Source organism: Myotis myotis, unplaced genomic scaffold (assembly GCF_014108235.1).
Source record: "Myotis myotis isolate mMyoMyo1 unplaced genomic scaffold, mMyoMyo1.p scaffold_m19_p_9, whole genome shotgun sequence".
In the NCBI taxonomy this organism is placed as follows: Eukaryota; Metazoa; Chordata; class Mammalia; order Chiroptera; family Vespertilionidae; genus Myotis; species Myotis myotis.
The window spans coordinates 64,342,417-64,369,682 of record NW_023416401.1 but is presented as its reverse complement, the minus strand read 5'-3'; the positions used below and the strand labels follow the sequence as shown (position 1 = coordinate 64,369,682).

The 27,266-nt window shown below is 48.6% G+C and overlaps 2 protein-coding genes, 1 long non-coding RNA gene and 2 pseudogenes across 4 annotated transcripts; 3 read left to right on the top strand and 2 right to left on the bottom strand.

Moving 5' to 3' along the window:
• Positions 1-892: 892 nt before the first annotated feature.
• LOC118662462 lies at positions 893-2,411 on the top strand (annotated as a pseudogene).
• A 6,710-nt stretch (positions 2,412-9,121) lies between these two features.
• CENPB (centromere protein B) lies at positions 9,122-12,017 on the top strand. The gene is made up of 2 exons (XM_036321419.1): positions 9,122-9,302; positions 9,355-12,017. The coding sequence occupies exon 2, from the start codon at positions 9,372-9,374 to the stop codon at positions 11,187-11,189; it is 1,818 nt and encodes a 605-aa protein (XP_036177312.1). The 5' UTR covers positions 9,122-9,302; positions 9,355-9,371; the 3' UTR covers positions 11,190-12,017.
• A 2,797-nt stretch (positions 12,018-14,814) lies between these two features.
• On the top strand, positions 14,815-20,097 carry SPEF1 (sperm flagellar 1). Of its 2 annotated transcripts, XM_036321420.1 has the most exons (8): positions 14,815-15,421; positions 16,462-16,573; positions 16,896-17,052; positions 17,252-17,291; positions 17,421-17,481; positions 17,626-17,749; positions 17,843-17,946; positions 18,229-20,097. In XM_036321420.1, exons 1-8 carry the CDS (start codon positions 15,313-15,315, stop codon positions 18,419-18,421), a joined length of 900 nt encoding a protein of 299 aa, XP_036177313.1. In that variant the 5' UTR covers positions 14,815-15,312; the 3' UTR covers positions 18,422-20,097. The 2 variants fall into 2 exon arrangements, with proteins under 2 accessions (XP_036177313.1, XP_036177314.1); XM_036321421.1 differs by having other exon boundaries at positions 17,843-18,371.
• LOC118662709 lies at positions 19,295-27,266 on the bottom strand. The gene is made up of 4 exons (XR_004969844.1): positions 26,698-27,266; positions 24,189-24,485; positions 23,159-23,439; positions 19,295-19,621 (listed from the first exon to the last, which is right to left on the bottom strand). It is a non-coding gene; the product is annotated as an uncharacterized LOC118662709 (long non-coding RNA).
• On the bottom strand, positions 20,225-22,521 carry LOC118662707 (annotated as a pseudogene).

The following is a 27,266-nucleotide window of genomic DNA, read 5'->3' as shown; positions in this document are numbered from 1 at the left end:
CAGTGGATAGAGTATTGGCCTGTGGACTGAAGGTCGTGGGTTCGATTCTGGTCAAGGGCACGTGCCTGGGTTGCAGGCTCAATCCCCAGTAGGGGGCATGCAGGAGACTATCAATGATTCCCTCTCATCTTTGATGTTTCTATCTCTCTCTCCCTCTCCCTTCCTCTCTGAAATCAATAAAAACATATTTAAAAAAAAGAAAAGAAAAGACATTACAGCCCCGGGGGGTGGCTCAGTTGGCTGGAGCATTGTCCTGTACACCAAAAGATTTCAGGTTCAATTGCAGGGCAGGGCATATACTGAGGTTCAGGTTTGATGCTCGGTTGGGGCATGTATGGAAGGCAGCCAATCCATTGATGTTTTTCTCTCCCCCCCCCCTCTCTAAAAAGATTAGTGAATATGTCCTCTGGTGAGGATTAAAAAAAAAAAAGAATTGCAAACATCATAGTCAGAGGATCAACTCCTCCCATCCAGCCACATTTCTGGGCTGAAAGCTCTGTCTTCCCATGGAAAAGAATGACCTGGCAGCAGACTGTGCACATCAAGCACTGGGCTTGGTTAAGGCGTGTGGTGTGACCCCAGAGCACTGCCAGAGTGGAGGAAAAATTACCACATGCTCGTAAAATCCTGCTTCTCCAAGCCTGTTAACAAACAGCATCTTTGTGGGACTAATTTTTCTGGTACCTTTTTTTTGGGGGGGGGGGGGGTCATGGATTGTGACATGTTAAATGGTTTTTGTGGGGTTTTTTTTTTTTAATCCTCATCCGAGGATATGTTTTCTTTTTAAATTATTATTTTTGAGTTTTAGAGAGAGAGGAAGGGGGAGAGAGAAACATCAGTGAGAGAGAAACATCTATCGGTTGCTCCTGTATGTGCCTTGACTGGGGATTGAACCTGCAACCCTTTGGTGTCCCGGACGCCACTCCAACAACTTAGCCACCCAGCCAGGGCAACATGTTAAATGATTTTTAAAAATTGGTACATGGGCTGCTGAGGCGGCCCCAGGAACCGTGTGGGCCTGCGCTGCGCTCTTCCTTTCGGATCAGCCATCGGTGGTGGAGTCACCACCAAGATGCAGATTTTCGTGAAAACCCTCACGGGAAGACCATCACTCTGGAGGTCGAACCCTCGGATACGACAGACAATGTAAAGGCCAAGATCCAGGATAAGGAAGGAATTCCTCCTGATCAGCAAAGACTGATCTTTGCTGGCAAGCAAGTGGAAGACGACGTACTTTGTCTGACTACAACATTCAACATTCATCTTGTGTTGAGACTTCGTGGTGGTGCTAAGAAAAGGGAGAAGTCTTACCTCACTCCCAAGAAGAATAAGAATAGGAGAAAGAAGGTGAAGCTGGCTGTCCTGAAATACTACAGTGTGGATGAGAATGGCAAAGTCAGTTGCCTTCGTCAGCAGTGCCCTTCAGATGAATGTGGTGCTGGAGTTTTTACGGCCAGCCACTTTGACAGACACTATTGTGGCAATGTTGTCTGACCTATTGCTTCAACAGAAGACAGGTACTTATATTTGCTTCAACAGAAGACAGGTAATTAATTGTATTTGGGTTAATAAAAGACATGAACTAACATTAAAAAATAAATTGGTACATGGTACCAAAAATTCAGACAAAGGATAAAATTTAACTGGAACAAAAGAGGTAGTGATCATTCAATCTCCCGCTCCAGAGGCAGCCACTATTATAAATTTGTTGCATAGTCTGTAACAGTCCAAGCCAAAAGAAACATGATGGGAAGCACAAATATGAGCCACATATGTAATTCAAAAAGTTTTAGTAGCCACATTAAAAATTAAAAAGAAACATAAAATTTTATTAGTTTACTTAATTTAATGTGTTAAAAATATTATCATTTCAACATATTAACATAAAAATTATGAATAATACATTTTACATACTTTTTTCTGGTACCAAGTCTTCAAAGCCCAATGTACATTTTACACTCACAGCACATCTCAACTTGGACTTGGAATGTACTTTTCAAGCACTGGATAGTCACATATGAGATTAGTGGCTACCACAGTGAACAGGGCAGGTCTATATATTTACAAGCATATGTATGCCCATATTTTTATAAATACACAAACAGAACATGAAACATCGTTGTACATCTTGCTTTCTCTATTTTACTTGGAGATAGATCTATATTAGTACCATAATGATATATATTTATTCAATTCTCTAATGCTGAACATTTAGGATATTAGTTTTTGCAAGGATGCAGACAGTACGCATTGCATGAATTCCTAAAGCGGAAATGCTGGAAAGTATGGACCTTACTCATTGAAACCTCCTGTTCTCTTTTCTCAGTCTCATTTCCTCAAGCTGACTGAGCTATTGAAGTGCAGGGACCATGTCTTTTACCTCTCCACCCTTCTCCCAGCACCTCAAATAGGCTCCAGCCCCAGGTTGGCCTCTGACCCCAATATTCCACTTCTAGGGATTTCTCTTAAGGATATGACAAAAGTACACACTGATGTATGTATGTTCATTGAGTCATTTTTAATAACAACAAAACACGGAGCATAAGGTGGGTGTCCTTCAACATGGGAACAGCCAATGAGGGTGCAATACCTGTGTAATACCTGCAGCCTTTATTTTTTAAAAATATTTTTATTGATTTCAGAGAGGAAAGGAAAGGGATATAGAAATATCAATGATGAGAAAGAATCATCGACCAGCTGCCTCCTGCATGCCCCCTACTGGGGATGGAGCCCGTAACCTGGGCATGTGCCCTTGACTGGAATCTAACCCAGGACCTTTAAGTTCACAGGTTGATGCTCTATCCACTGAGCCAAACCAGCCAGGGCAACCTTCAGCCTTTAAAGAGAACAGGCGCCCGGCTGGCATGGCTCAGTGATTGAGCATCAACCTATGAATCAGGAGGTCATGGTTTGATTCCCTGTCAGGGCACATGCCTGTGTTGTGGACTCGATCCCCAGTGCAGGAGGCAGCCAATCAATGGTTTTTTCTAATCATTGATGTTTCTGTCTCTCTCCCCCTCTCCCTTCCTCTCTGAAATCAATAAAAATGTATTAAAAAAAAAAAAAAAAAGAACAGGCACTGGAGGGTAGGAATGCCTGGCACCCTGCTGGGCCCAATAAGTAATTGAATGATTACATGGAAAATGGTCTTTGGAAAAAAGGGTTCCTAAAATAAAAGAAGTTTGAAACTCACTGATGTATACATTTATTGACATGAAAAGATGTTCACAATATTGGCTACAAAATATTATGCTAAATGTTATCCTATTAATAACAATATGCACAGCCTTGACCGGTTTGGCTCAGTGGATAGAGCGTCGGCCTGCAGACTGAAGGATCCCAGGTTTGATTCCGGTCAAGGGCATGTACCTTGGTTGTGGGCACATCCCCAGTAGGAGGGTGTGCAGGAGGCAGCTGATCGATGTTTCTCTCTCATCGATGTTTCTAACTCTCTATCCTTCTCCCTTCCTCTCTGTAAAAAATCAATAAAATATATTTAAAAAAAACCCAATATGCACAGAAAAGTGTCCTTTAAGGATATTCTCTGAGTGGTGGACTTAAAGGTGATTAAATATTGCCCTAGCCCAGTGATCGGCAAACTGCGGCTCGCGAGCCACATGCGGCTCTTTGGCCCCTTGAGTGTGGCTCTCCCACAAAGTACCAACTTCTGCGCATGGGCCATGAAGTTTCAATCGCACTGTACGTGCGTACCTGCACGTGGTATTTTGTGGAAGAGCCACACTCAAGGGGCCAAAGAGCCACATGTGGCTTCCGAGCTGCAGTTTGCCGACCACTGCCCTAGCCAATTTGGCTCAGTGGATAGAGCATCAGCCTGTGGACCAAAGGGTCTCTGGATTCGATTCCGGTCAAGGGGATGTACCTTGGTTGCAGGCTCCTCCCCGGCCCAGGGCCCTGGTCAGGGCTCCTGCAGGAGGCAACCAATTGATGTGTTTCTCTCACATTGATGTTTCTCTCTGTCTCTCCCCCTCTCTCTTCCATTCTCTCTAAAAATCAATGGAAAAATATCATCGGGTGAGGATTAACAAAAACAAACAAACAAACAATAAAGGTGATTAAATGTTTTTATCCTCAAAAATTTCTGTATTTTAAAATATTTTCCAAAGAACAGGCATAATTTTCATTTTTATTTTTTTCTGGCTCCCCCCCTCCCGCCCCCAAAGACAGGAGGGCAGAGGAAGATAGAGATAGAAACATCAATGATGATCAATGATCGGCTGCCTCCTGCATGCCCGCTGCAACCTGGCATGTGACTTGATCCTAATCAAACGGGATTATGTCCAACCAACTGAGCCACACCCACCAGGGCTCCTTTTCATGGTAAAGGGACTGTTGGTACTTGCTTATTGAAGAAAACTTGGAAAGTTCAGCAAGGTACTGGGAGTGAGGGGAGCCCACCCACAGAGCAATCACCCAAACACCCACTGATAAGCCAGAATGGGTGAGGATAAGCCAGGAGGGATATATGTCACACCGATGAAATCTCCAAAATGTAGCAAGGTTTCCTGAAGATGTGTGGAAAGGAATCCTCAGACAGGTGGCCCTACATTCACCTTTGCACGGGGACCATACACCCATTATGGGCCAAGCACTGATCTGGCCTGCAAAGGGAAAAGTCTCCTACATTTTCTTCTGGATCTTGTGATTAGAGGAATTTTTTTTTTTTTTCTATCTCAGGGGTGGGAATGGGCTCTCTAAGTAAGACACAAAACCCAGAAGCATTACAGGAAAAATTGATAGACCTGCCTACTTAAAGATTTAAAACTTCTCATATCTAAGACTCCCTAGACCAGTGATGGCGAACCTATGACACCCGTGTCAGAGGTGACACGCAAACTCACTTTTTTGGTTGATTTTCCTTTGTTAAATGGCATTTAAATATATAAAATAAATATCAAAAATATAAGTCTTTGTTTTACTATGGTTGCAAAGATCAAAACATTTCTATATGTGACACGGCACCAGAGTTAAGTTAGGGTTTTTCAAAATGCTGACACGCCGAGCTCAAAAGGTTCGCCATCACTGCCCTAGACTATGTTAAAGGACAAATGTAGAATATATTTGCAATATACTTAAAGATTTTGCTCAGAGATGAAGAGCCCCTAAAAGTCAACAACAACAACAAAAAACCAAAACAAATATAAGGGATACATGAGCAAAGATCTGACTAGAAAATCCAAAGGATTCAAATGGCCAACACACATATGAAAGGAGAAATGCACACTAACCAGCAGTGAGTTACACTTTCTTCCCTTGGCTTCCAGAACACCATACAGGCTTGGTTTTCCTCCTACATTTCAGCTGTTCTTCACGAGTTTCCCTTTTTAAAAAAAGAAAATATTGCCTGGCCGGTGTGGCTCAGTAGTTGAACCAGGAGGTCATGGTTTGATTCTTGATCAGGGCACATGGCTGGATTTTGGACTTGATCCCCAGTAGGGGTGTGCAGGAGGCAGCCCATTGATGATTCTCTCTTATCACTGATGTTTCTATCTCTCCCTCTCCCTTCCTCTCTCTGAAATCAATAAAAAACATTTTAAAAATTAAAAAAATAAATAAGAATATATTATTGCCCTGCCAGTGTTTCTCAGTGGTTAGCATCATCCACGCATCAAAGGGTCTCAGGTTTGATTCCCAGTCAAGGGCATGTACCTGAGTTAAAGGTTCGATCCCGGCTCTGGGCATGTGTGGGAGACACAATCAATGTCTCTCATAAATGTTTTTTCTCTCTCTCTTTCTACCCACCAGGGGGCAGACAGTTGACCAGTCGACCAGTCGCTATGATGTGCACTGACCACCAGGGGGCAGATGTTCTCACCGATAGGTTAGCTTGCTGCTGGGGTCCGGCCCGATTGGGGACTGAGTGAGATGGGCCGGACATGCCCTGGAGCCCTCCTGTGGTCCCTCAGTACTTCCTTGGGCCACATTTTGCCTTCAATAATGCGGCGACTTTTCTTGGCATTGATTCCATGAGATGTTGAAAGGTGATGTGAGGAATCTGACACCATGCCTGATGAATAGCACTGTCCAGTTCTGTGAGGTTTGATGGTTGTGGAACCAGCTGCCTGATGGCTCTTTTAACTTCGTCCCACAAATGCTCAATTGGATTGAGATCTGGTGATTGTGGGGGCCACCTAAGCAAGGTAAAGTCTCCCTCATGTTCTTGAAACCACTCCTGCACAATATGAGCACCGTGGCATGGTGCATTGTCTTGTTGGAAGAAGCCATCTCCATTGGGATACGCCATCAACATGACAGGATGAACTTGATCAGCAATGATACTTAGGTATGTTGTGCTATTCAGACGTTGTTCCACATGAATTAAAGGAAAATCATGCCCGGAAAACATGCCCCAAACATAACACTGCCCCCACCAGCTTGAAGGGTTGTACTCATGCATGTGGGGTGCATGCTTTCATGCTGTTTCCGCCCAATTCTCACTCTGCCATCTGCATGATGCAACTGGAAACATGATTCATCGGACCACATGACTTTTTTCCAATGCTCGACTGTCCAATCCTTGTGCTCCTGTGTGAATTGGAGACATTTTATCTTGGTAACTGCAGACAGCAAAGGTGTCTGAACAGGCCTTCGGCTTCCATATCCCATACGATGCAGTGTACGGCTAATTTGCCTACAAATGTCAAGTGGTCATAATAATCTGGCCACTCACATTCAAATATATCCCACGTTCAAAGGCTGTTAAATCGCATTGTTTACCCATATCTTCAGAAAAAAAAATCACTGCTACTGTTGTGGTAAACAATCTGCTTCCCTATTTATAACGGTCTGGCCCTCTAGCAACTTCAGCGCGAAATTATAGCTAATTTGCCTACAAATGTCAGGTGGTCATAATAATCTATATAATCTATATAATTTATATAATTTATATATAATTAAAGTATAGTTGACATACAATATTATATTAGTTTTAGGTGTACAACATAGTGATTTGACATTTATGTATGTACCTTTTAAAATATATATATTTTTATTGATTTCAGAGAAGAAGGGAGAGGGAGAGAGAGACAGAAACAACAATGATGAAAGAAAATCATAGATAGGCTGCCTCCTGCATGGCCCCTACTGGGGATCAGCCCACAACCCGGGCATGTGCCCTGATTGGGAATTGAACTGTTACCTCCTGGTTCATAGGTCAAGGCTCAACCACTTAGCCATGCTGGCCAGGCAACATTTACAGACCTTATGATGTGAGTACCACAATAAGTCTAGTAACCACCTGTTACCATACAAAGTTATTATATTATTAGCTATTTTCCTATACTGTACATTACATCCTTATGACTTATTTATTTTATAACTGGAAGTTTGTACCTCTTATTCTCCTTCGCCCCTTTCGCCCACCACCGCCCACTCTCCTCTCCTCTGGCAACCATCATTTTGTTCTCTGTATCTATGAATCTGTTTCTGTTTTGTTTTGTTTATCCACTTGTTTTGTTTCTTAGATTCCACATATAAATGAAATCATATGGTATTCATCTTTGATTTACTTCACTTAGCATAATACCCCTCTACGTCCATCCATGTTGTCATAAATGGCTAGCTTTCATTCTTTTTTAAGTTATGTCTTAGCAGTATTCCATTGTATATATATATATATATATATATATATATATATATATATATATATATATACACCACATTTCCTGCATCTCGTGAGTTTCTTGCTAGTTCTTTCTTGAGCCCTTAACCTTGGAGAGCCCGGGGCACAGTCTTTAGTTCTCTTTTTTTCTTTGTCTACATCCACTCACTTGAAGCATCATCCAGCTCCAGGTCCTCACTCAGCCTGTCTGCCTGGGGTCACAGCCTTCCTCTCTACCTACTCCTTACGTTAGTGTAAGAGGTTTTGTTTTTGTTTTTTAAAATTGATTTCAGAGAGGAAGGGAGAGGGAGAGAGAGAAAGAAACATCAATGATGAGGAAGAATCATTGATTGGCTGCCTCCTGCACACCTCACACTGGGGATTGAGCCTGCAACCTGGGCATGTGCATGACTTCCTGGTTCATAGGTCCATGCTTAACCAGTTGGACAATCTAAGAGTTTTTTGATTGCTTGTTTGTTTTCTTGATTTTAGAGAGAGAGAGGAAGAGAGAGAAACATCGATATGTGAGAGAGAAACATTGATTAGCTGCCCCTAGAACGCACCCCGATCAGGGATGGAACCTTGGAACTTTCAGTGTACTGGACAATGAAAGTCCAACCAACTGAGCCACACCCTAGGGCACTCTCAGAGGTGTTTAAAATACTGTAGCACATTCAATGCTTTAAGAACTTCATTTTTATGTGTTTGGTTCAGGAACAAGAGGTTTCAGGGATTCATGAGTATGTGTGCCTATGTACTAGTATATACATGATGTTATTTTTGTAGGTACAAACACATTTATGACTATATGCATGTGACACACTGAGATGTTACAGTGTTTATGAATTGTGGGATCACCGTCAAATAGATTTAAAACCGGTGTTGCCATTATAAATGTGTAACAATAAGCTACATAGGTTCTAGTTCATCCATAATTGGAACAATATACAACCATTAAAAAGCATGTTGGCAATACTTTACCGATATGGCAAAATTCTAATCACTCGATGCCAGGTAAAACTGCAGGAGATGCCAGATATACAGTCTAATACAGTCTGATGCCAGTTTTATGCAATAAAAATTTTTAAAAAGAAAACTGCATGTGCCTAGAGAAAAGACTGGAACTGTATAAAAATGTTACCTGCGCATCTCTCCAGGTATTGGGGTGAAAGGGGAATTCTAGTTTCCTGTATTTTTCAGTCTCCGCCAAAAACGTGGATTATTTTTACCTTAAGAAAACACAAAACATAATTGTTATTCTTTACAAGCCGCAAATCGCTGCTCACCCGGCTCAGTGGCCAGGCACGGCGCCCCTGTCCCCAGGCCACTGGGATCCCGAGCGCGGGCCGGTCCAGCAGGCCGCAGCGCCCTCCGGCGGCCGGTCCGGGGTGGCAGGGAGGAGGGTGGGCGCGGAGAACCGGGAGGCGGTGCCGGGCGTCCCCGCGCTTCCCGCGAGATCCCGCTCCGCCCGCTCCGCCCCGCTCGCCGCGCTCCCCGCGCCTCGCCACTTCCTGCCTTCGGTGCCCGCGCCACCCGCCCTCGTCCGCGCTCGCCGCCTGCCGCCCGCCGCCCGGCGCCCCCGAAGGTGTCCCCGGCCCGGCCGGGTCGCCACCCTGCCGGCTGCCCCGCGAGCCGCTTTGTCTCGGGCGGGGCGCGCGGGAGAGGCCACCAGGTGCCCCCCGCCGCGGGCCCGGGCCCCCCGCCCCGGGGAGGCGGCGGTGGCGCCCGGCCCCGGGGCGGGGGGCGCGCCGGGATGGGCCCCAAGCGGCGGCAGCTGACGTTCCGGGAGAAGTCGCGGATCATCCAGGAGGTGGAGGAGAACCCGGACCTGCGCAAGGGCGAGATCGCGCGGCGCTTCAACATCCCGCCGTCCACGCTGAGCACCATCCTGAAGAACAAGCGCGCCATCCTGGCGTCGGAGCGCAAGTACGGGGTGGCCTCCACCTGCCGCAAGACCAACAAGCTGTCTCCGTACGACAAGCTCGAGGGGCTGCTCATCGCCTGGTTCCAGCAGATCCGCGCTGCCGGCCTGCCCGTGAAGGGCATCATTCTCAAGGAGAAGGCTCTGCGGATCGCGGAGGAGCTGGGCATGGATGACTTCACTGCCTCCAACGGCTGGCTGGACCGCTTCCGCCGGCGCCACGGAGTCGTGTCCTGCAGTGGGGTGGCCCGCGCCCGCTCACGCAGCGCCGCTCCCCGAGCCCCAGCAGCGCCCGCCAGCCCGCCGGCGGTGCCCTCGGAGGGCAGCGGCGGGAGTACCACGGGCTGGCGCGCTCGGGAGGAGCAGCCGCCGTCGGTGGCCGAGGGCTACGCCTCCCAGGACGTGTTCAGCGCCACCGAGACCAGTTTATGGTACGACTTTCTGCCCGATCAGGCCGCGGGGCTGTGCGGCAGCGATGGACGGGCTCGCCGGGCCACCCAACGCCTGAGTGTGTTGTTGTGCGCCAACGCCGACGGCAGTGAGAAGCTGCCCCCGCTGGTGGCGGGCAAGTCAGCCAAGCCCCGTGCTGGCCAAGCCGGCCTGCCCTGCGACTACACCGCCAACTCCAAGGGTGGTGTTACCACCCAGGCCCTGGCCAAGTACCTGAAGGCCCTGGACACCCGCATGGCCGCAGAGTCTCGCCGAGTCCTGCTACTTGCTGGCCGCCTGGCTGCCCAGTCCGTGGATACCTCAGGCCTCCGGCATGTACAGCTAGCCTTCTTCCCGCCCGGCACCGTGCAGCCACTGGAGCGGGGAGTTGTCCAACAGGTGAAGGGCCACTACCGCCAGGCTATGCTGCTCAAGGCCATGGCTGCGCTAGAGGGCCAAGATCGTTCAGGCCTGCAGCTGGGCCTCATGGAGGCCCTGCACTTCGTGGCTGCAGCTTGGCAGGCAGTGGAGCCTTCTGACATAGCTGCCTGCTTTCGTGAGGCTGGCTTCGGGGGTGGCCCAAATGCTACCATCACCACTGCCCTCAAGAGCGAGGGAGAGGAAGAGGAGGAGGAGGAAGAAGAAGAGGAAGAGGAGGGAGAAGGGGAGGAGGAGGAGGCAGAGGAGGAGGAGGAGGAGGAAGGGGAGGAAGAGGAGGAAGGGGGGGAAGGAGAGGAGTTGGGGGAGGAAGAGGAAGTGGAAGAGGAGGCTGATGTTGATGACAGTGAGGAAGAGGAAGAGGAAGAGGAGGAGGAGGAGGAGAGCTCCTCTGAGGGCTTGGAGGCAGAGGACTGGGCCCAGGGTGTAATGGAGGCCGGTGGCAGCTTCGGAGGCTATGGTGCCCAGGAGGAGGCCCAGTACCCTACCCTCCATTTCCTGGAAGGTGAGGCAGACTCTGAGTCGGACAGTGAGGAAGAGGAGGACGACGATGAAGACGATGACGATGAAGATGATGAAGATGAGGATGGTGATGAGGTGCCTGTGCCTAGCTTTGGGGAGGCCATGGCCTACTTCGCTATGGTAAAGAGGTACCTGACCTCCTTCCCCATCGATGATCGTGTGCAGAGCCACATCCTCCACTTGGAACACGATCTGGTCCATGTGACCAGGAAGAACCATGCCAGGCAGGCAGGCGTTCGGGGTCTTGGACATCAAAGCTGAGCCACTGGGCCTAGCCATGCCCTCAACCCAGATGTGGCAGCACCAGCCCAGGGCAAAAGGACTCTTTGGGCAGCTGCTGTGGATGGAGCCAGAGTAGGGAGCCCCAGATGCTACCATCACTTTAGCGATGTTCCCCAGGCCCTGTGAACAAGCCCAGTCACCTTGGTAGGGCCCAGGGTTGGGGTCAGCCTCACTGCCTGCTTATTGCCTCTTTCTCAGAGTCCTCTTTCCTCCCCATTTGCCCCTGAACTTGGGGGACCAGGTGGGGAGCTGTCCGGTGCTACCACACCATGCCATCAGTGGACTAGGCCACAGCAGCCACCAGGGATGGGCCCTGGAGGCTCCCGGCCAGACAGTGCCTCTCCCCTCTGCCGTCCACACCAGGTCTCTGGTGGGGGGGACCCCAAAGCCATTCTGGGAAGGGCTTCAGAGGAAGGTCCAGCCTAGGCCCCTATGAGGCTGGCAGCCCCCCATCCCTGCCCCCAGACCGCCTCAAGAAGCACAGTCTAACCACAGGCTCCTAAGCCTGCTTCTGCCTGCTTTCCCACCTCCCCAATCCCTTTCTCTGGCCCAGCCCATGTTACTTTGGCCCTCGGTTTTCTTAACAGATTGGAGGTTCCCAAGAGGCCCTCCAGGGGAGTGAAAATGGGCATTTCCCTTGTGGGCAGCTGCAGGCCCCATGCCTCTCCTTCCTCCTGGCAGGGTCCTATCTTGGGCAGGGGGCCTGGGTCTGGGCCCAGAGTCCAGTTGTCCAGCTGCTCCTTTCCCAGTATGAATTCAATAAATCCATCCACTCCCTTTTTGTGGGGTGAATGTTTTAACAGCCAAGGGTGCATCATCCTTCATGGTTTGGGCTTGCGTCTGTTTTGGGGACACATACTTTCCCAGTTTCCTTTGTTCCTTGCTCTGGTGGGACATTAAAGCAAGTGTTGAGTGAGTGGCCACAGCCTAGGCCCTGACTAGGGTGAGAGGCCACCTCTGTGTCTAAATGCGATCTAGACTTGGGGAGGAAGGGGTCTTCAGTGCACCTGCCTGGGCATGGCTTTGAGGAAGCCAGGCCTTCTACTGCTTTGGGGTTAGAGAGAAGCTTGGGGTCAGTTGACGGACAGGAGGGAGGGAGCTGCAGTCTCTGTTGGGCTAAATTAAACTATATAGGCACCCGGGAACTAGGCCTCTCAAGGCTCATTAAAAGTCGTTTAAGGAGTGGGGCCAGAGGTCAGAAAGAAAGGGGTGTTAGGGCAGCTCCTATGCTACAGGTTGGAGTTTGGAGGGGCATACAGGTGCCTCAAGAGGGCATCTCCAAGCCTAGTGGCTGTCCTTGGGGACAGTGGCAGAAGAAAGGTGATATTGCTGGGGAGAGATTGCACCCCCCAAGAAACTGAAAATGAATTAGCAACTCCCTTTGCGGTGCCCTCCAGTCCAAAGGTGAAGACAGGCCCCTTGATGATCCTAACCCCTTGCTTTTTTTTCAGGGCCAGTCTCGCCTTCCTGGCCCTCCACCATTGAGGCCTTCAGGCCCCAGCGGTTCCACCTAGGGCAGGGCCTGAGCTCCAGCAGGGAAGGGAGCTCTGGGCCCCAAACCGGTTTTCCCACCTTGGCTAGGCCTGGCATATCACCCCTCTGGTTCCCTCCCCACCCCCACCTCCTTGCAGTTCCTCTCTCCACCCTAGAATGTAAAGGGGGTAGGGGGGCTATCCAGGGAATCTTGTCTCCTGCCTGCCCTGGGTGTGGTCTCTTCTAGAAAGGCAAGGCCTCTATGTATGATTTTGTTAACGAAGAAACATTCAAATCTGTAAATAATTTTTGTGAGTTTATTTGAGCCAAATTACTGGGAAGCAGAATCTCAACATACTGAGATAATGCTCCAGAGAATGGCCGTTTGTCACCCTGTTTTATAAATTACAATCAGAGGAGGAGGCATAAGTGGGTTACAATCTATTGGTGATAGATTAGGAAGGCAGGAGAAAGCAAAGCAGGGAAACCTCTGGGATTGGGTAAAAAGTAAAATGATAGACACGTGCTTCTTTTTACATGGGTGGATACAGGATAGTTAACAGTCAACAATTAACACGATAACAATGAGGTAATTTGTAGTTTTGCCCAGGTGCACTGGTTGTGCCCTGAGGGGCCCAGAAAAAAGGGAAGTTACAAGTTACCCTGACTTTTCAAAGTTATGTTTATTGTAGATGCAAAAAGACAATAGGCTCAGTTAAGATCAAAGTTGATCTTTGTCAGGGAATATACCGGCCTAGCACATGACTATCCACCATAGACTGCTTTTTAATTTAAAAAGTTTTGATTTCAGACCATCCTTTGTGGTTACTTTAGGTCTCTGAGTTTGCAAGGCCGCCACGCAGGCCTTGCCTGAGTTAGGTTAGCATGTGGCCCCTTTTCATTCACAACTTTAAAACAGAAAGTGGAGTCACCGCTCCACCCTTGGCTTTCCTGACACACAGATCCCTTCTAGGCCTTGGAAGGCTTTGAAACCAAATGACAGCAAACAGTAATAGGGATTCCCCTTACAGTCATTCCCCCCACCCCCATCTATGCCTTGGAGAGGAGACCAGAAAGTCATGAGGGAGACCACCTACCTCCTGGCCTGCTTTGGTGTAAGTAGGTGGGAGCAGTAGCCTTCTCCCCAGGTGGCCCTGGCCAATCCAAGTCCCTTACCTCAAATAACAAGGCAAATCCTTTCCATTTGTCTCCTGCCTATAAGAACACCTCTTTTGCTGCAACTGAGATCACCTCATTTTTTTTAATATACATTTTTTAATTGATTTCAGAAAGTAAGGGGGAGAGCTAGATAGAAACCTCAATGATGAGAGAGAAACATTTGATTGGCTGTCTCCTGCACGCCCCCTACTGGGGGGAATCGAGCCTGCAACCCCGGCATGTGCCCTTGTCTAGAATTGAACCTGGGACCCTTTAGTCCCCAGGCTGACCCTCTATCCACTGAGCCAAACTGGCTAGGGCAGATCATCTAATTTTTGATAACACCAGATCTCAGGTGCTGTGCTAAGCACTTCAGATGCTTACAACGCCCTTATGAGGTAGGTAAAACCGTGAGAAAACAGGCACAGGGAGGGTCCAATAATTCGCCCAAAGCTACACCGCTAGTGTGGAAGCAAGTGTTCTCCCCAGGATGACCCTTGAAGTTGCTCTTATACTCTGCGCCCTTTCACTAAGGAAGCACCCATCTTCCTAATCCTCCTAAAGGTAGCCCTCTTGAAATGGAACTGGTTGCTGAGGTCAATTTCTAACCCATGGAAGAATAGCTTTTGGGATGGAGATGAGGGATGTGGAGTTCTTGCAGCTCTTCTGTCTATAAACTCCTGTTCCAGCAGTCCCATACAAATACAGGTCTTCTGTAAATACCCTTCCTATTCTCCTACCTATTACCCCATTGAAACAAATAGGTGAGAACTATCAGTATTTTACAAAGGAGGCTAATAGGGAGGAGTTAAATGACCTGTCCAAGGCACTGGCCTTGAGCTCTGGTGTTCTCCCTGGGAGTCTGGGTTTCATACTAAATGCCCCACCAGGATACTGCTGGGCCTGGGCTGGGGGTGGGAGGGGCTGGGGGGGTGGGGATGGGCCTATGAGCACAGAGCTTTGAGGAGGGATCCAGCAAGGCGGTACTATCACAGAGTCCGGATGGGAAGCCGCAGATGCTGCCTTCACTTGGGACTGACCGCTACATAATCCAGAAGGGGGTCCCAGTCCTGGGGATGCTGGTGCAGGGTTCTGCGGGCCTGGTTGACTTTGGCAGGACCCAGAGCGAGCCAGTAGCTGGTCCTCAGGTGGCGTGGGCAAAAATTATTTCTTTTTGGGAGACGGGGAAGACAAGGCCACCTATAACCGCCTTTTCAAATCTGGAGGCCTGAGAGGAGGTAACCGGGACAAACTACAACTCCCAGAAGCCTCTGCTCTCTGGAGGCAAGGATGGTTGTCATGGTTTCAGAAAACAATATGGCCTCTCCCAGCTGGGACGGGAGTGTCCGGGTTAGAGAGGCAGAAGCGGGTCTGGACGCCCTCGGCGGCGAGGGAGGAGACGCTTGAGCGGCCGTGAGTTTGGGACTGGACGCTGCACGGCTGGATCAGCCTGCCTTTGCCGAGGGTGCCAATGGCGGGCAGTGTGGACGAGGAGGCGCTGCACCAGCTGTACCTGTGGATAGACAACATCCCTCTGTCCCGGCCCAAGAGAAATCTCTCCCGGGACTTCAGTGACGGAGGTGTGCGCCTGTGTATGTCCACATTTCTGTCCTGTATGCACTTGTGTAAGGGGTCTTTGTGCAAACATATCTTTATGCTTGTGTACGTGCATGTTTGGAGGGTTGTCTATCTCCGAGGACTTCAGTTGCAGAAATGAGCCTGTGTGTGTGAGTCAGTGACTCTCTCATGGGACTTAATGACTAAGGTGCATATCTGTGTATGTATTTTTGCATCTCTGCGTGTGTGCATGCACATTGCTATATTCTATATGTTTATCTTATGGGAGTCAGAGTGTGTGCTCCTATGTGTATTGACACACTTTGTCCTGTATGTATGTAGGGGAGTCTTGTGTGTATATGTGTTGCTTCGTGATTGTGAAGGTGTCTGTGTGTTTAAGATCGTCTCCTGGGATTTTAATGTGTGACTCTTTGTGCTTCTGTGTGTATGTTGGTGACTGTCTCTTGGAACTCCAGTGATGGAAATACGTGTATGTGTCCATCTCTCTGTGTGCTGTATGTGTGCTTGGACATGTGTGTGTGTGTGTGCTATGTGTGTCTGGAAAGGTATGTATCCTGTGTATCTACACATTCTATCCTATGTGCATATCTGTAGAGGGATCTTATCACATATGTCTATGTGAGTCTATGACTTTCTCCTGGGACTTTGGTGTTGTGTGTGTGTGTGTATCTATATTTATGCCTAGGATGGAGACCCAGGATTCGGAAGGGCTCCCATGGAGGTTCCTTCTCTATCAGGACACCAGAGACCACAGTTTTCAAATGCCCTGAGTTAATGGGGAAGGAATGTAGCCCCTCTGGAGTATGCTGGAGACTTAGTCTCCAGCTGATCACTGATCTCACTTCCTTTCCCCCACCCTCCCCTGTCCTCTTTCGCCCCTCTCTTCCTATCATCCTTTTCCATTTCCACATCTCCACCTCTCCACTTGGCCCCACCACTCTGCCACCCATGATTCTCCCATTCCACCCATTTGTTCTCTCTTCCTCTTCTCCCTTTCCCATCCCCCCCCCTTTCATGTCTGCTCCCACTCCTACTCCTTCAGTCTTGGTTGCAGAAGTCATCAAGTTTTACTTCCCCAAGATGGTGGAGATGCACAATTATGTCCCTGCCAACTCTCTCCAGCAGAAGCTCAGCAACTGGGGTCACCTGAACAGGTAGCAGAATATCTGGGTGCACTAGCAGGATTTCTGGCCCCTACCCTGGGCTCCCAGGAAGGGCTGCCCCAGCCCCTCCACCTCCTATGGTCTCCTCAGCCCAGGCAGACAGAATTGTCTGGTGACAAAATTAAGGGACTCTTCTATTGGGGAGGTGAAAGGTAACTTGGGACACCCAAGAACAGGGCTCAGGTACGGTGCTCTTCCATCCCCCGGGGCTGTGCACTTAACACAGCAGCTGCCGCACCCCTCTTGTTCTCCCCCACCTCCCTCACTTCATTGCCTGGGGACGTGGTCTGCCATCCCTGTGTCTACCCTCCAGGAAGGTGCTGAACAAGCTGAATTTCTCGGTGCCGGAGGACGTGATGCACCAGATCGTGCAGTGCACCCCCGGCGTGGTGGAGTTGGTGCTCATTCCACTGAGGCAGCGCCTGGAGGAGCGGCGGAGGCGCAGGAAGCAGGGCTCGGGCTCCTTACAGGTGCCACCTACTCAGACTTCTTCTCCTCCTGCTCTGAGGGAGCTTCCCAGCCTGCAGAAAGCCCCACCGTGGCGATAAGTGCGGAAGAAGGGTGCCTGGTTAAAGGGAGCCTGGCCTGGGGGACGGTGGGTGGAAGGACATGGGGCCCTTTGGGGATGGGCGAGCACGAGCTCACAGTGGACCCCCGGGGTTCTTTTAGGAGCTGGTTCCCCAGGATGGCAGTGGCTACATGGATGTGGGTAAAGTGGCTTTTACTTTTCCTCCCTCCCAACGGGAGCTTTTCTCCTTTCCTTCCTTGGGGGGAGGGAGGAGGGAAGACAGGAAAATAGGACTCCAGAAGGGTTACTCCACCACTTACCTCTTCTCAGGTTTGTCCCAGAAGTCCCGAGGGGAAGGTGCCCAGGACACCCAGGGAGGGGGGCAGCTCAGGTAAGGAAACTGGGAGTTCCTGACCTTACCTGACCAGGTAAGGAGGTAGGGAAGGCAGGAATGGGGCAGGGGAGTGGGGAGACCTGGCCGAGGGGCCCTGGAAAGATGAGGGCCAGGCCTCCCCTAAGCTGCTTCCCACCCCAGGGGGGGCCGGCAGCCGGTGCCCCGGCGTCCTGGGTATAGCCAGGTGCTGCACGGCGACCCGAGCGTCATCCTCCAGATTGCCGAGAAGGAGCAGGAATTGTTGGCCTCGCAGGAGACTGTGCAGGTGGGAGCCCTGGGAGGTGCGGGGGGTTGGGGCCTGTGGAGGACGGGATGAGGGCAGGGGGTTCCTGGGTTTGACCTCTGCGCGGCCGCCCAGGTCCTGCAGATGAAGGTGCGGCGCTTGGAGCACCTGCTCCAGCTCAAGAACGTGCGCATCGACGACCTCTCCCGCCGGTTGCAGCAGGCGGAACGGAAGCAGCGGTGAGCTGAGCAGCTGCTCAGGACGCAGGGATGCCCCAGTGTCTGCCAGAGCCCTGAAAAGGCCGACACACCCACAGAACAGCCCATGCACCCACAGAACAGCCCACGCACCCACAGAGCGCGGACTAACAGGGCGGGAAGGGGGCGGGTCCAGCTGCTCCTAAGAGCCTCCGGGAGCCCCTCCCTCGGGGTGAGGGTGAGCATGGTGGGTGGGCGGTGGGACAGGAGCCCTTAAGTCTGAGCACGGAACTGAGCCATCTCCTCCCACTCCATCCGGATCAGGAGAATGGACCACTTTCCAGAACCCAGAAACCGTGTGCGGAGGCCTGGTGTGTACCCCAAAGCAGTGAGAGACACCAGGCGCTCCGCTTTGGAGCTCCCTGTGCTGGGCTTTGGGGGATGGTCCCCCCACTGGGTCCGCACCACTAGAACCCGGTCCCCATCCAGCTGTGAGAACAGTGATGTCTCCATCTAGTTCTTTGTGCCCTGGGCCATTGGGGAAGCTGAGGGAGTCCCTGGCCTCTCCTGCTCTCACCTGGGACCCATCTGGAGGCTGGAGGAGGGCAGCTGCTGGAGAGGAAGGGAGGAGGAAGGGTTCAGCCAGGTGTGGGGAAGACATCGGCTGTGCCTATACCAAATCGCCCTCCCCTCCCATGAGGTAGAGTTGAGAATATTTGGGGTATATGGGACAAGGCTGCCCCCATTAAAAGCAGTGTGCTCTCTCTCTTGTGCTAACCTTCTCTCTCTGCCTGGATCCTGGTGGACAGTGAGGTCCTGCCTCCCTTTTGCTGCACCCTTCACCCCTTGAGGGCCCTTTATGCCCAGAATGGGTCTTGCCTTGTGGGCAGCTGGGCCCTGGGTGGCCACTGCTTTGTAGGCTGATGATACTACATTATCAGGTCTTCTGCACTAGGAGAGTCTGACTTCTAACTCTGGCCTTACTAGACTGACACCCAAATCCACCCTCACAGTCTCCTCCAACTCTGTCCAAACCCACATTTCAGATTCTCTCCAAATGTAGTCACATACTCACCCTAAACCATGCCATGGACTGACTCCTAAATGTGTCCTCTGTGTGACTCTCAACCCTGCTCACAGACTGATCCCAAGTTTTATGGACTGAAGACAAGCTTAACTCCCAACCCTGACTGAGATACCATGGCCATGGTGTGACCCTAACTCTGACCAGTAACATTGAACATTTGTAAATCCTAAACCCCCTACAATTCTGTTCCTAGGCATATATGCAGCATATACCCAGGAGAAACTTAGGTTTGTGTTATGTGTTCTGGGGCACATGTATAGCAATGTTCATAGCAACACATTTTGTAATAGCAAAAGAACTGTTATCTGTTACTGTGTAACAAATCACCACACACCTAAAGGCTTAAAACAGCATTTATTATCTCATATTTTCTGTTGCTCAAGAGTCCAGGGATGGCTTAGCTGGGTCCTCTGCCTCAGGGTTTCTCACAGGCTGCAATCAAATTGTTAACCAGAGGTGTAGTCTTATCTGAAGGCTTGACTGGGGAAGGACTCACTTCCAAGTTCATCTGGTTGTTGACAGAGTCCAGTTTCTTGTGGACTGTTCGAGTAAGGGCTTCAGTTTCTTGCTGGTTGTTGGCTGGTGGCTGCCCTCATTTCCTCATCATCCAGCAAGGGAGAGAGTTAGATGCTAGCAAGGTGGAAGTTATAGTCTTATCTAATGCAATTACAGAAGTGACATCCATCACATCTGTCATATTCTATATATTTGAAATAAGTCACTAGATCCAGCCAACATTCAAGGGGAGAGGAACACATAGGTTTGAATACCAGGAGGGAGAGATCAATGGGAGCCATTTTAGAAGCTGGCTACAAGGAGGAAAAAGCAACAGAAGATAAAATCTAGGATAGGGGTTACTTCTGAGAGAAAGCAGAGGGCAGAGATGCAAGAGGCACATTAGTAGATATAAGTTATTTGTAATGTTTTAGTTCTTGGGGAAAGTGTTGGGTTTACACGTGTTCACAAATGGGCTGTTTATGGACAACTGGGGAGAAAGTGTGAGGTTATTTATTGTTCTGAACCATTAAAAAACAAACAAGGATTATGTGGTGTCCAATTCTATTTACCTGAGTTCCTAAATTAATACAAATAAAAACTGATAACTATTCATGACCTTGGTCTGTGCCCTTCCCTTGCACTCAGCCTGGTCTTAGGTTAAACACTGGCTGCAGCCTGGCCCTCTATCTTACCCAAATTAACCGCAGCCCTGCACACATATTGACCCAGTCTAGCACTCTTCTCTCTCCATCATCTGCATTGGATCTTCAGTGTTCTCTAAACCTTTTATCCATGGACCGTATTTGTATGCTCCTATGTGTGGAGCTGGAAGGCATGGTTTGTAGAGGGGTCTGAGGATCAGGGTGTGGGGTAGGGCATGGTTCTGCCTGACAGGAGCACAATGGACCCAGAATGCAGGTTCAGCGATTGGGGTTACCCCCTTAAGAGTCTGCTGATCTCCTCCATTAGCAGAGGCTAGGCCAGGTCCTGGAGGTTCTTCCTCCTTGAGTCCCCCCACACTATTCCTACCATCCAGATATGCCTGAGTCTGTTTTAATATCTCAAAACCCTACAGATCAAACCCCAAAAGCAGTGGAGAATTTTATTGAATGTTTCTTGGGAACAAATATGAAGGTGGATTACATCACACATTATGTCTATAACTCTTCTTTAAACATCTCTCTTGTTCTCTAAACTTCCCTTCTGACAGCCACTACCATATTTTCCCCACTCTGCTCCTCACTCCCCTATCGCCTTTCTGATCCACACTAAATCAGATTTCTTCTGGTTCATTCATTCATTAATTCCTCAAATGTTTATTGAGTTTCTACTATGGACTAAATACCAGGAACACAAGGATGACTATAAAACAAGATCTGTATTCCATTTTCACAATCCTAGGAGGGGAAAGGCATGTAAAAAGGCATTTAGCATTTTTTGTTACTTAATATTTTGAATAGATCAAACACATCAAAACATATAAGCCCGCCTGGTGTGGCTCAGTGGTTGAGCATTGTCGACCCATGCACCAAGAGGTCGCTGATTCGATTACTGGTCAGGGCACATGCCCAGGCTGTAGGCTCCATCCCTGGTGGGGGGCATGCAGGAGGCAGCCAATCAATGATTCTCATCAATGATGTTTCTGTCTCTCCCTCTCCCTTCCTCTCCGAAATCAATAAAATTTAAAATATACATTTTTCAAAAACATAAAAAGTGAAAACTCTCCTTGGTCCCCTACACCTCTGATAGATAACCTTTTTCTTTAGTTTTTGCATATTCTTCCATAGTATCTTAATGTGAATATACAAGCAAATATGCACATTTATTGTTATCTTACCCCCATCTTTTTTAATATAAAGAGGAAGCAGATTATCCACTCTTTTCTGTATTTTTTAAAAATTATTTTATGTACAAAAAGATAGCATTCTGTCATAAGATAGATGTCTTGAATGACCCATTCATGAAGTTCACTTAGTCCAACTTAATGAAGCCTATGTCCTTCACGTACTGACAAACACTGGCGACGCATGTTGAGGCCGTATTTCCAGATCAGTGTGGCGGTTTGAGCAGCCGCAGCAAGGAGGGCCCTGGCCAAATTTCCTCAGATGGCTCCAGTAGAGTTGCTGGTGACCCATCTTGCTCTCTGTGTAGCAAAACAAGGCAAACGGCTCTTTTCTGTATCTTGATTTTCCACTCAACATGGTCTCTTTTAGATATGTGATGGTCAGTGTTGTGTGCCAACTGGACTGGGCCACAGGGTGCCCAGACATTTGGTCAAATGTTATTCTGGGTGTTTTCTGTGAGGGTGTTTTTAGATGAGATTAACATTTAGATGGGTAGTCTGAGTAAAGTAGATTGTTCTCCCTGATGTGAGGGGGCCTCTTCCAATCAGTTGAAGAAGGCCTGACTAGAATAAAAAAGCTGTGTCTTCCGTGAGTAGGAGGAATTCCTCCTGCCTGACAGCCTTTGAACTGGGAGATGGGCTTGTTTTGTTTTTGCCTTTGAACTTTAACTGAAGCATGAATTCTTCCTGGGTCTTGAGCCTGCCAGCCTTTGGACTGGAACAAAACCATGGGCTCTCCTGGGACTCCAGCTTGCTGACTCATCCTACAGCTCTCGCAACTTGCCAGCCTCCATGACTGCATGAGCTAACTCATCTATCTCTGTCTCCTATTGGTTCCGTTTCTCTGGAGAACCTTGACTAATGCAATATTTTTCCATAACAGTATGTACTGGTACATTGAAAACTTCTAAATAAAATTCTATTGTCTGTACCAAATTTAATCAGCCCTCTATGGACACTTGGTTTATTTTTAATCTTTTATTAATAATACAACAATGAAGAACCTCACACATTCATGATTTAATGTTGTGTACAAGTATATCTGCACGATAAATTCTAGAACTGAGGTTGTCCAGTCAAAGGATACATACATTTGCCCTGACCGGTGTGGTTCAGTTGGTTGAATGTTGTCCTGTGCACTGAAAGGTTGCTGGTGTACTGTGCACTGAAAGATTCCTGGTCAGGGTACATGCCCAGGTTGCTGGTTCAATCGCTGATCAGGGTATGTGCGGGAGGCAACCAATCTATGTTTCCCCTCTCACACTGATGTTTCTCTCCCTGTCTCTTCCTCTCTCTCTCTCTAAAATCAATAAAAACATATTTTTTAAAAAAGAATACATGTATTTGCAATGTTGGTAGATATTGTGAAACTGTCATCTACAAGGGCATGGTTCAGAGCAAAGGCTGACGTCTGGTGGCCCGTTGGCCTGCTTTGGTTTGCAGTGCTGTGTTTTTACAAAATTTCTAATTTCTATATTGATGAGGATGTGAAGTAACTGGAACTCTCATACTCTGCTGAGAGTGTGAGTACAAACATTTCAGAACAGTTTGGCAGTTTCATATAAAATTAAGCATAAGCCTATGCTATTGTATGAGTTCAATCAGAGAAGCAGAAAGACTTTGTTACAGGGACTTGACGTCAGGTAACTGTTAAAGAGGCTGTTGTTTTGCATCTGATTCTGGACCTCAAAGTTCACAGGTCAGGCAGTTGGGAAGGAAGGATGGATATAAAGTGTGTGTGTGTGGGGGGGGGGGGGGGGCAGAGAACGGATGAGTTGGAATCCATGAGCACAAGCTGGAGCCTTCGAGAACAAACTGAAACTCACCTTAGTTCCCACTGCCTCCAAATTTGATGATATGGGTGTCGTGCTGGAGAAGTCGGTGCCCTTTCCTCTCTGGCCCAGGAGTCAGAGAGGCTGAAGGAGAATCCAGGGCAAGGTGGAGCAGTTATGGGCCTGGGTGCTACCCTGCCAGTGAGATGAGCCAGCAGATCAGCAACAAAGTGGATAGGCAAGGAGCTCCAGACCTTGCAGGTGTAAAAACCAATATAGCCACTGTTTTCTTCTACCCTCCAAATCTCATGCAAAAATGTCTGTTGTGGACCACCCTAATTGGAAACACACAATGAAGAGAATTCTGGGAAATGTAATTCCTTCTAAATTGGTACATTATGAAACCACCACAGCCATGTTCCAGCAATTCCATTCCTCAATATATACTCAAGAGAAATGCATCCATATGTTTACCAAGACATGTACTAGAATATACACTATAACATACAGTAGTCCCCCCTTATCCACTGGGGTTACCTTCTAAGACCCCCAGTGGATGTCTGAAACATCGGAGAGTACCAAACCCTACACATACTGTTTTTTCCTATACATACATAGCTATGATAAAATTTAATTTATAAATTAGGCACCGTAACAGAATAACAATAATAACAATAAAATAGGACAATTATAACAATATACTGTACTAAAAGTTATGTGATGGTGGTCCCTCTAATACCAATCTCATAACAGAGTTGACTACTGTGACTAATGGGTGGGTAGCATATATAGTGTGAATTCCCGTAATGGGCAGGATGGAGCAGGACAGCACAGGACTTCTTTGTGCTACTCAGAATGGTGCACAATTTAAAACTTATGAGTAGTTTATTTTTGGAAATTTCCATTTAATACTTTGGGATCATGGTTGATGGCAGGAAACTGAAAACACAAACAGCTAAATCACAGTTCAGAGAAGGACTACTGTAGCACCAGACAGTCCACAGTCAGCAGCTAGTCTGTGTTGGAAAGAGCCAGGAATGGATTTGGGAAGTTAGCTAGAAAGACGTAAGAATGCAGGCCTTACCTTGTTCTTGAAGGGAGGATGAGTTTGGCCCATGAGAGGAGAGTAGGAAGGGCATTCCAGGTGTGAAGGTAGCATAAGGAAGGTATATGAAATCAAATATCTTCACAGATCCAGAAGGTAAAATTAATGTGAGAAGGCCAGTATGGTTCAGTGGTCGAGCTTTGAACCAGTAGATCACAGTTCAATTCCTGGGCAGGGCACATGCCTGGATTTTGGGCTTGATCCCAAGTAGGGGGCATGTAGGAAGCATCCAATGGATGATTCTCATCATTGATATTTCTAGCTCTCTCTTCCTCTCTGAAGTTAATAAAAAATGAAAAGAAAATTAATGTGAGAAAATAGGGATTGGTGGGAACTATGGCAAATTGATGTGCCAGCCTTTGGTGCCAGGCTGGAATGTGAGTCCATCTTGTTAGATCTTCTGATATTTCAAGAGAAATAGAGGAAGAGGAAGAATAGAAAGAGGGAGAGGAGGAAAAGGAGGAAGAGGAAGAGGAGGAAAAGAAAAATTAGAGCCCTAACCGGTTTGGCTCAGTGGATAGAGTGGACTGAAAGGTCTCAGGTTCGATTCCAGTCAAGGGCATGTACCTTGGTTGCGGGCACATCCCCAGTAGGAGGTGTGCAGGAGGCAGCTGATCGATGTTTCTCTCTCATCGATGTTTCTAACTCTATCCCTCTCCCTTCCTCTCTGTAAAAATCAATAAAATATATAAAAAAAGAAAAATTAGAATTTTTAAAAGCCCACTTAAGCTAAACCAAATACAACTGCAGTTTTGGGCCCACTGTCTGCCAACTTTATAGCTTGAAGAATAGAATAGACATGGGAGTACAATTTTTAGATGAAAAGGGGCCACCTACTAAACCTTTCAAGATCAGGGGAGGCCTGTGTGGTGGCCTTACCTACTCAGAGACCTAAAATAACCACATAGAATGGTCTGAAATGAAACTTTTAACTAAAAGCAGTTTATGGTGGGTAATCAAGTCCTAGGCTAGAATCTTCCCTGACAAAGGTCAATCTTTTTGTTTCTTTTTTAAAAATATATTTTTATTGATTTCAGAGAGGTATGGAGAGGGAGAGAGAGATAGAAACATCAATGATGAGAGAGAATCATTGTTGGCTGCCTTCTGCACGTCCCCTAGTGGGGATTGAGCCCATAACCTGGGCATGTGCCCTTGACCTGGTATGAACCCGGGACCCTTCAGTCCACAGGCCGACGCTCTATCCACTGAGCCAAACCGGCTAGGGCACAAAGGTCAGTCATTACCTTAGTTGAGCCTGTTTATTGTCTGTTGGCATCTATGATAACATACCTTTGGAATGTCAAGGTAATTTCCCTTTTTCTGGACCTTTTGGGTGCAACAACCACACCAGAACAGAGACTACAAATTCCCTCACTGTTATTATCATGATAATGGGATTTTTAAAAATTTATTTTTAAAATGTTTTTGATTTTTTTTTTTTGGTTATTTTTAGAGGGAGAGGGAGGGAGCACGTGTAACTTTGATCAGCTGCCTCCTGCAAGTCCCTTACTGGGGATCAAGCCAACAACCTGGGCATGTGCCCAAACTGGTAACCTCTCTGTACATGGGGCAATGCTTAACTAAATGAGCCACACAGTCAGGGCAATCATGAAATTGTTGACTGTTAACTATTCTGTACCCACCTATGTAAAAGAAGTGTGTCTATCATTTTATCTTTTATCCAATCCCAGAGTTTCTCCCCCCCCACCTCCCAGCTTTGCTTTCTCCCACCTCCCTAATCTATTGCCAATGGATTTCATTTAATCCACTTATGTCTTCTCTTTTGATTATAATGTATAAAGCAGGGTGCAGAACTGCCATTTTTCGAAGCATTTTTCTCAATCCGTTGAGGTTTTTCTTCCTGGCAATTGTCATCAGTTTGGTTCAAATAAACTCACACAAATTCTCTGCAGGTTTGAACGTTTCTTACTTTGACAAATTGGAGGGGGAGCATAGTAGAGTGCATAGAAGGTGGGATTGGGTAGTGAGAGAGCATCTGGCAGGAGCTGGCGGGCTGGGTGGAAATTTCCCAGTGCCAGCACCTGCGGACAGCATCTCAAACTCCAGAATGTGCAGGAGTCACACAAAAATCTGCTAAAAAGTTTGTGAGGCTCTGCTGGAGACAGTGGCAGAGCAAGGAGCGCTTTGCAGCAGAGTAGCACTCGATGGAGACAATAGCTCAGGAAGGTTAGTTTGCCAACAGCGTGCAGACAAAAGCACAGGGTAGGAGCCTTGGAGGCTCCCAAAGACAGCGATCCGGTCCTTCTGAAAGGAAGCTGGCCCTCAGCCGCTCAGGCCATCTCTCCCCTAGTCACGTTGGAAGGAGGGCGCTGCATGCTCCGGAGGGCGCCCTGCGGGCACTTTAGGAACTCTGTCCCCGCCGGGGAAATGGTGTGTGTGTGTGTGTTCAAGCACAGGCAGGCGGAGGTGCAGCTAGAGCCGCTGAAGACTCTCCCACCGCTACCCCCTGCCGGCGCCCACAGCCCACCTTGCAGCGCTGAGCTAGGGGCATCCTGCTGCCAAGACATCCTGCATCCTGCTGCCATGACGACCGCCTCCTTGGAGACCCGGTGCTGAGGCTGCGGTCCCGGAGGGCCCCTGGTTCTCCCAACCCCCACTCCGCGTGCCTCCTTTGTTCTGATGTTTATCTCCGCGAGCAGGGCTCCCAGGAGGAGTCTCAGGTCCGCGCCCGAGCGCTTCCTTCGAGACAGGGGGGTAAGGGTGGGAGGGAAAGAGGCCAAAACCCAGGGTTCGCAGAGCGGCTCCTGGACTGGACCTAGAGATGCGCGAATCGATGGCGGAAGCAAGCTAGGGAGCGACTTTCGGGTGCCCCACCTAGCCCTGAGCCCCGCCTTCCGACCGCTGGAGGGGCAGAGCCTAGGGGAGGCCTTTCCAAGTTGAGGCAGAGGCGGGAAGTGCAAACTCCACAGGGAAAATGGGCCGCGGCGGGACCTCCTCCAGGCACTCCTCCTTGCCTGTCTCCCTTCCTCCCGGCGCTGGCGCCAGGTTACGTCGGGCGGCCTCGCTGCCTTCATCACCGCACCTCCCGGGGCCCTA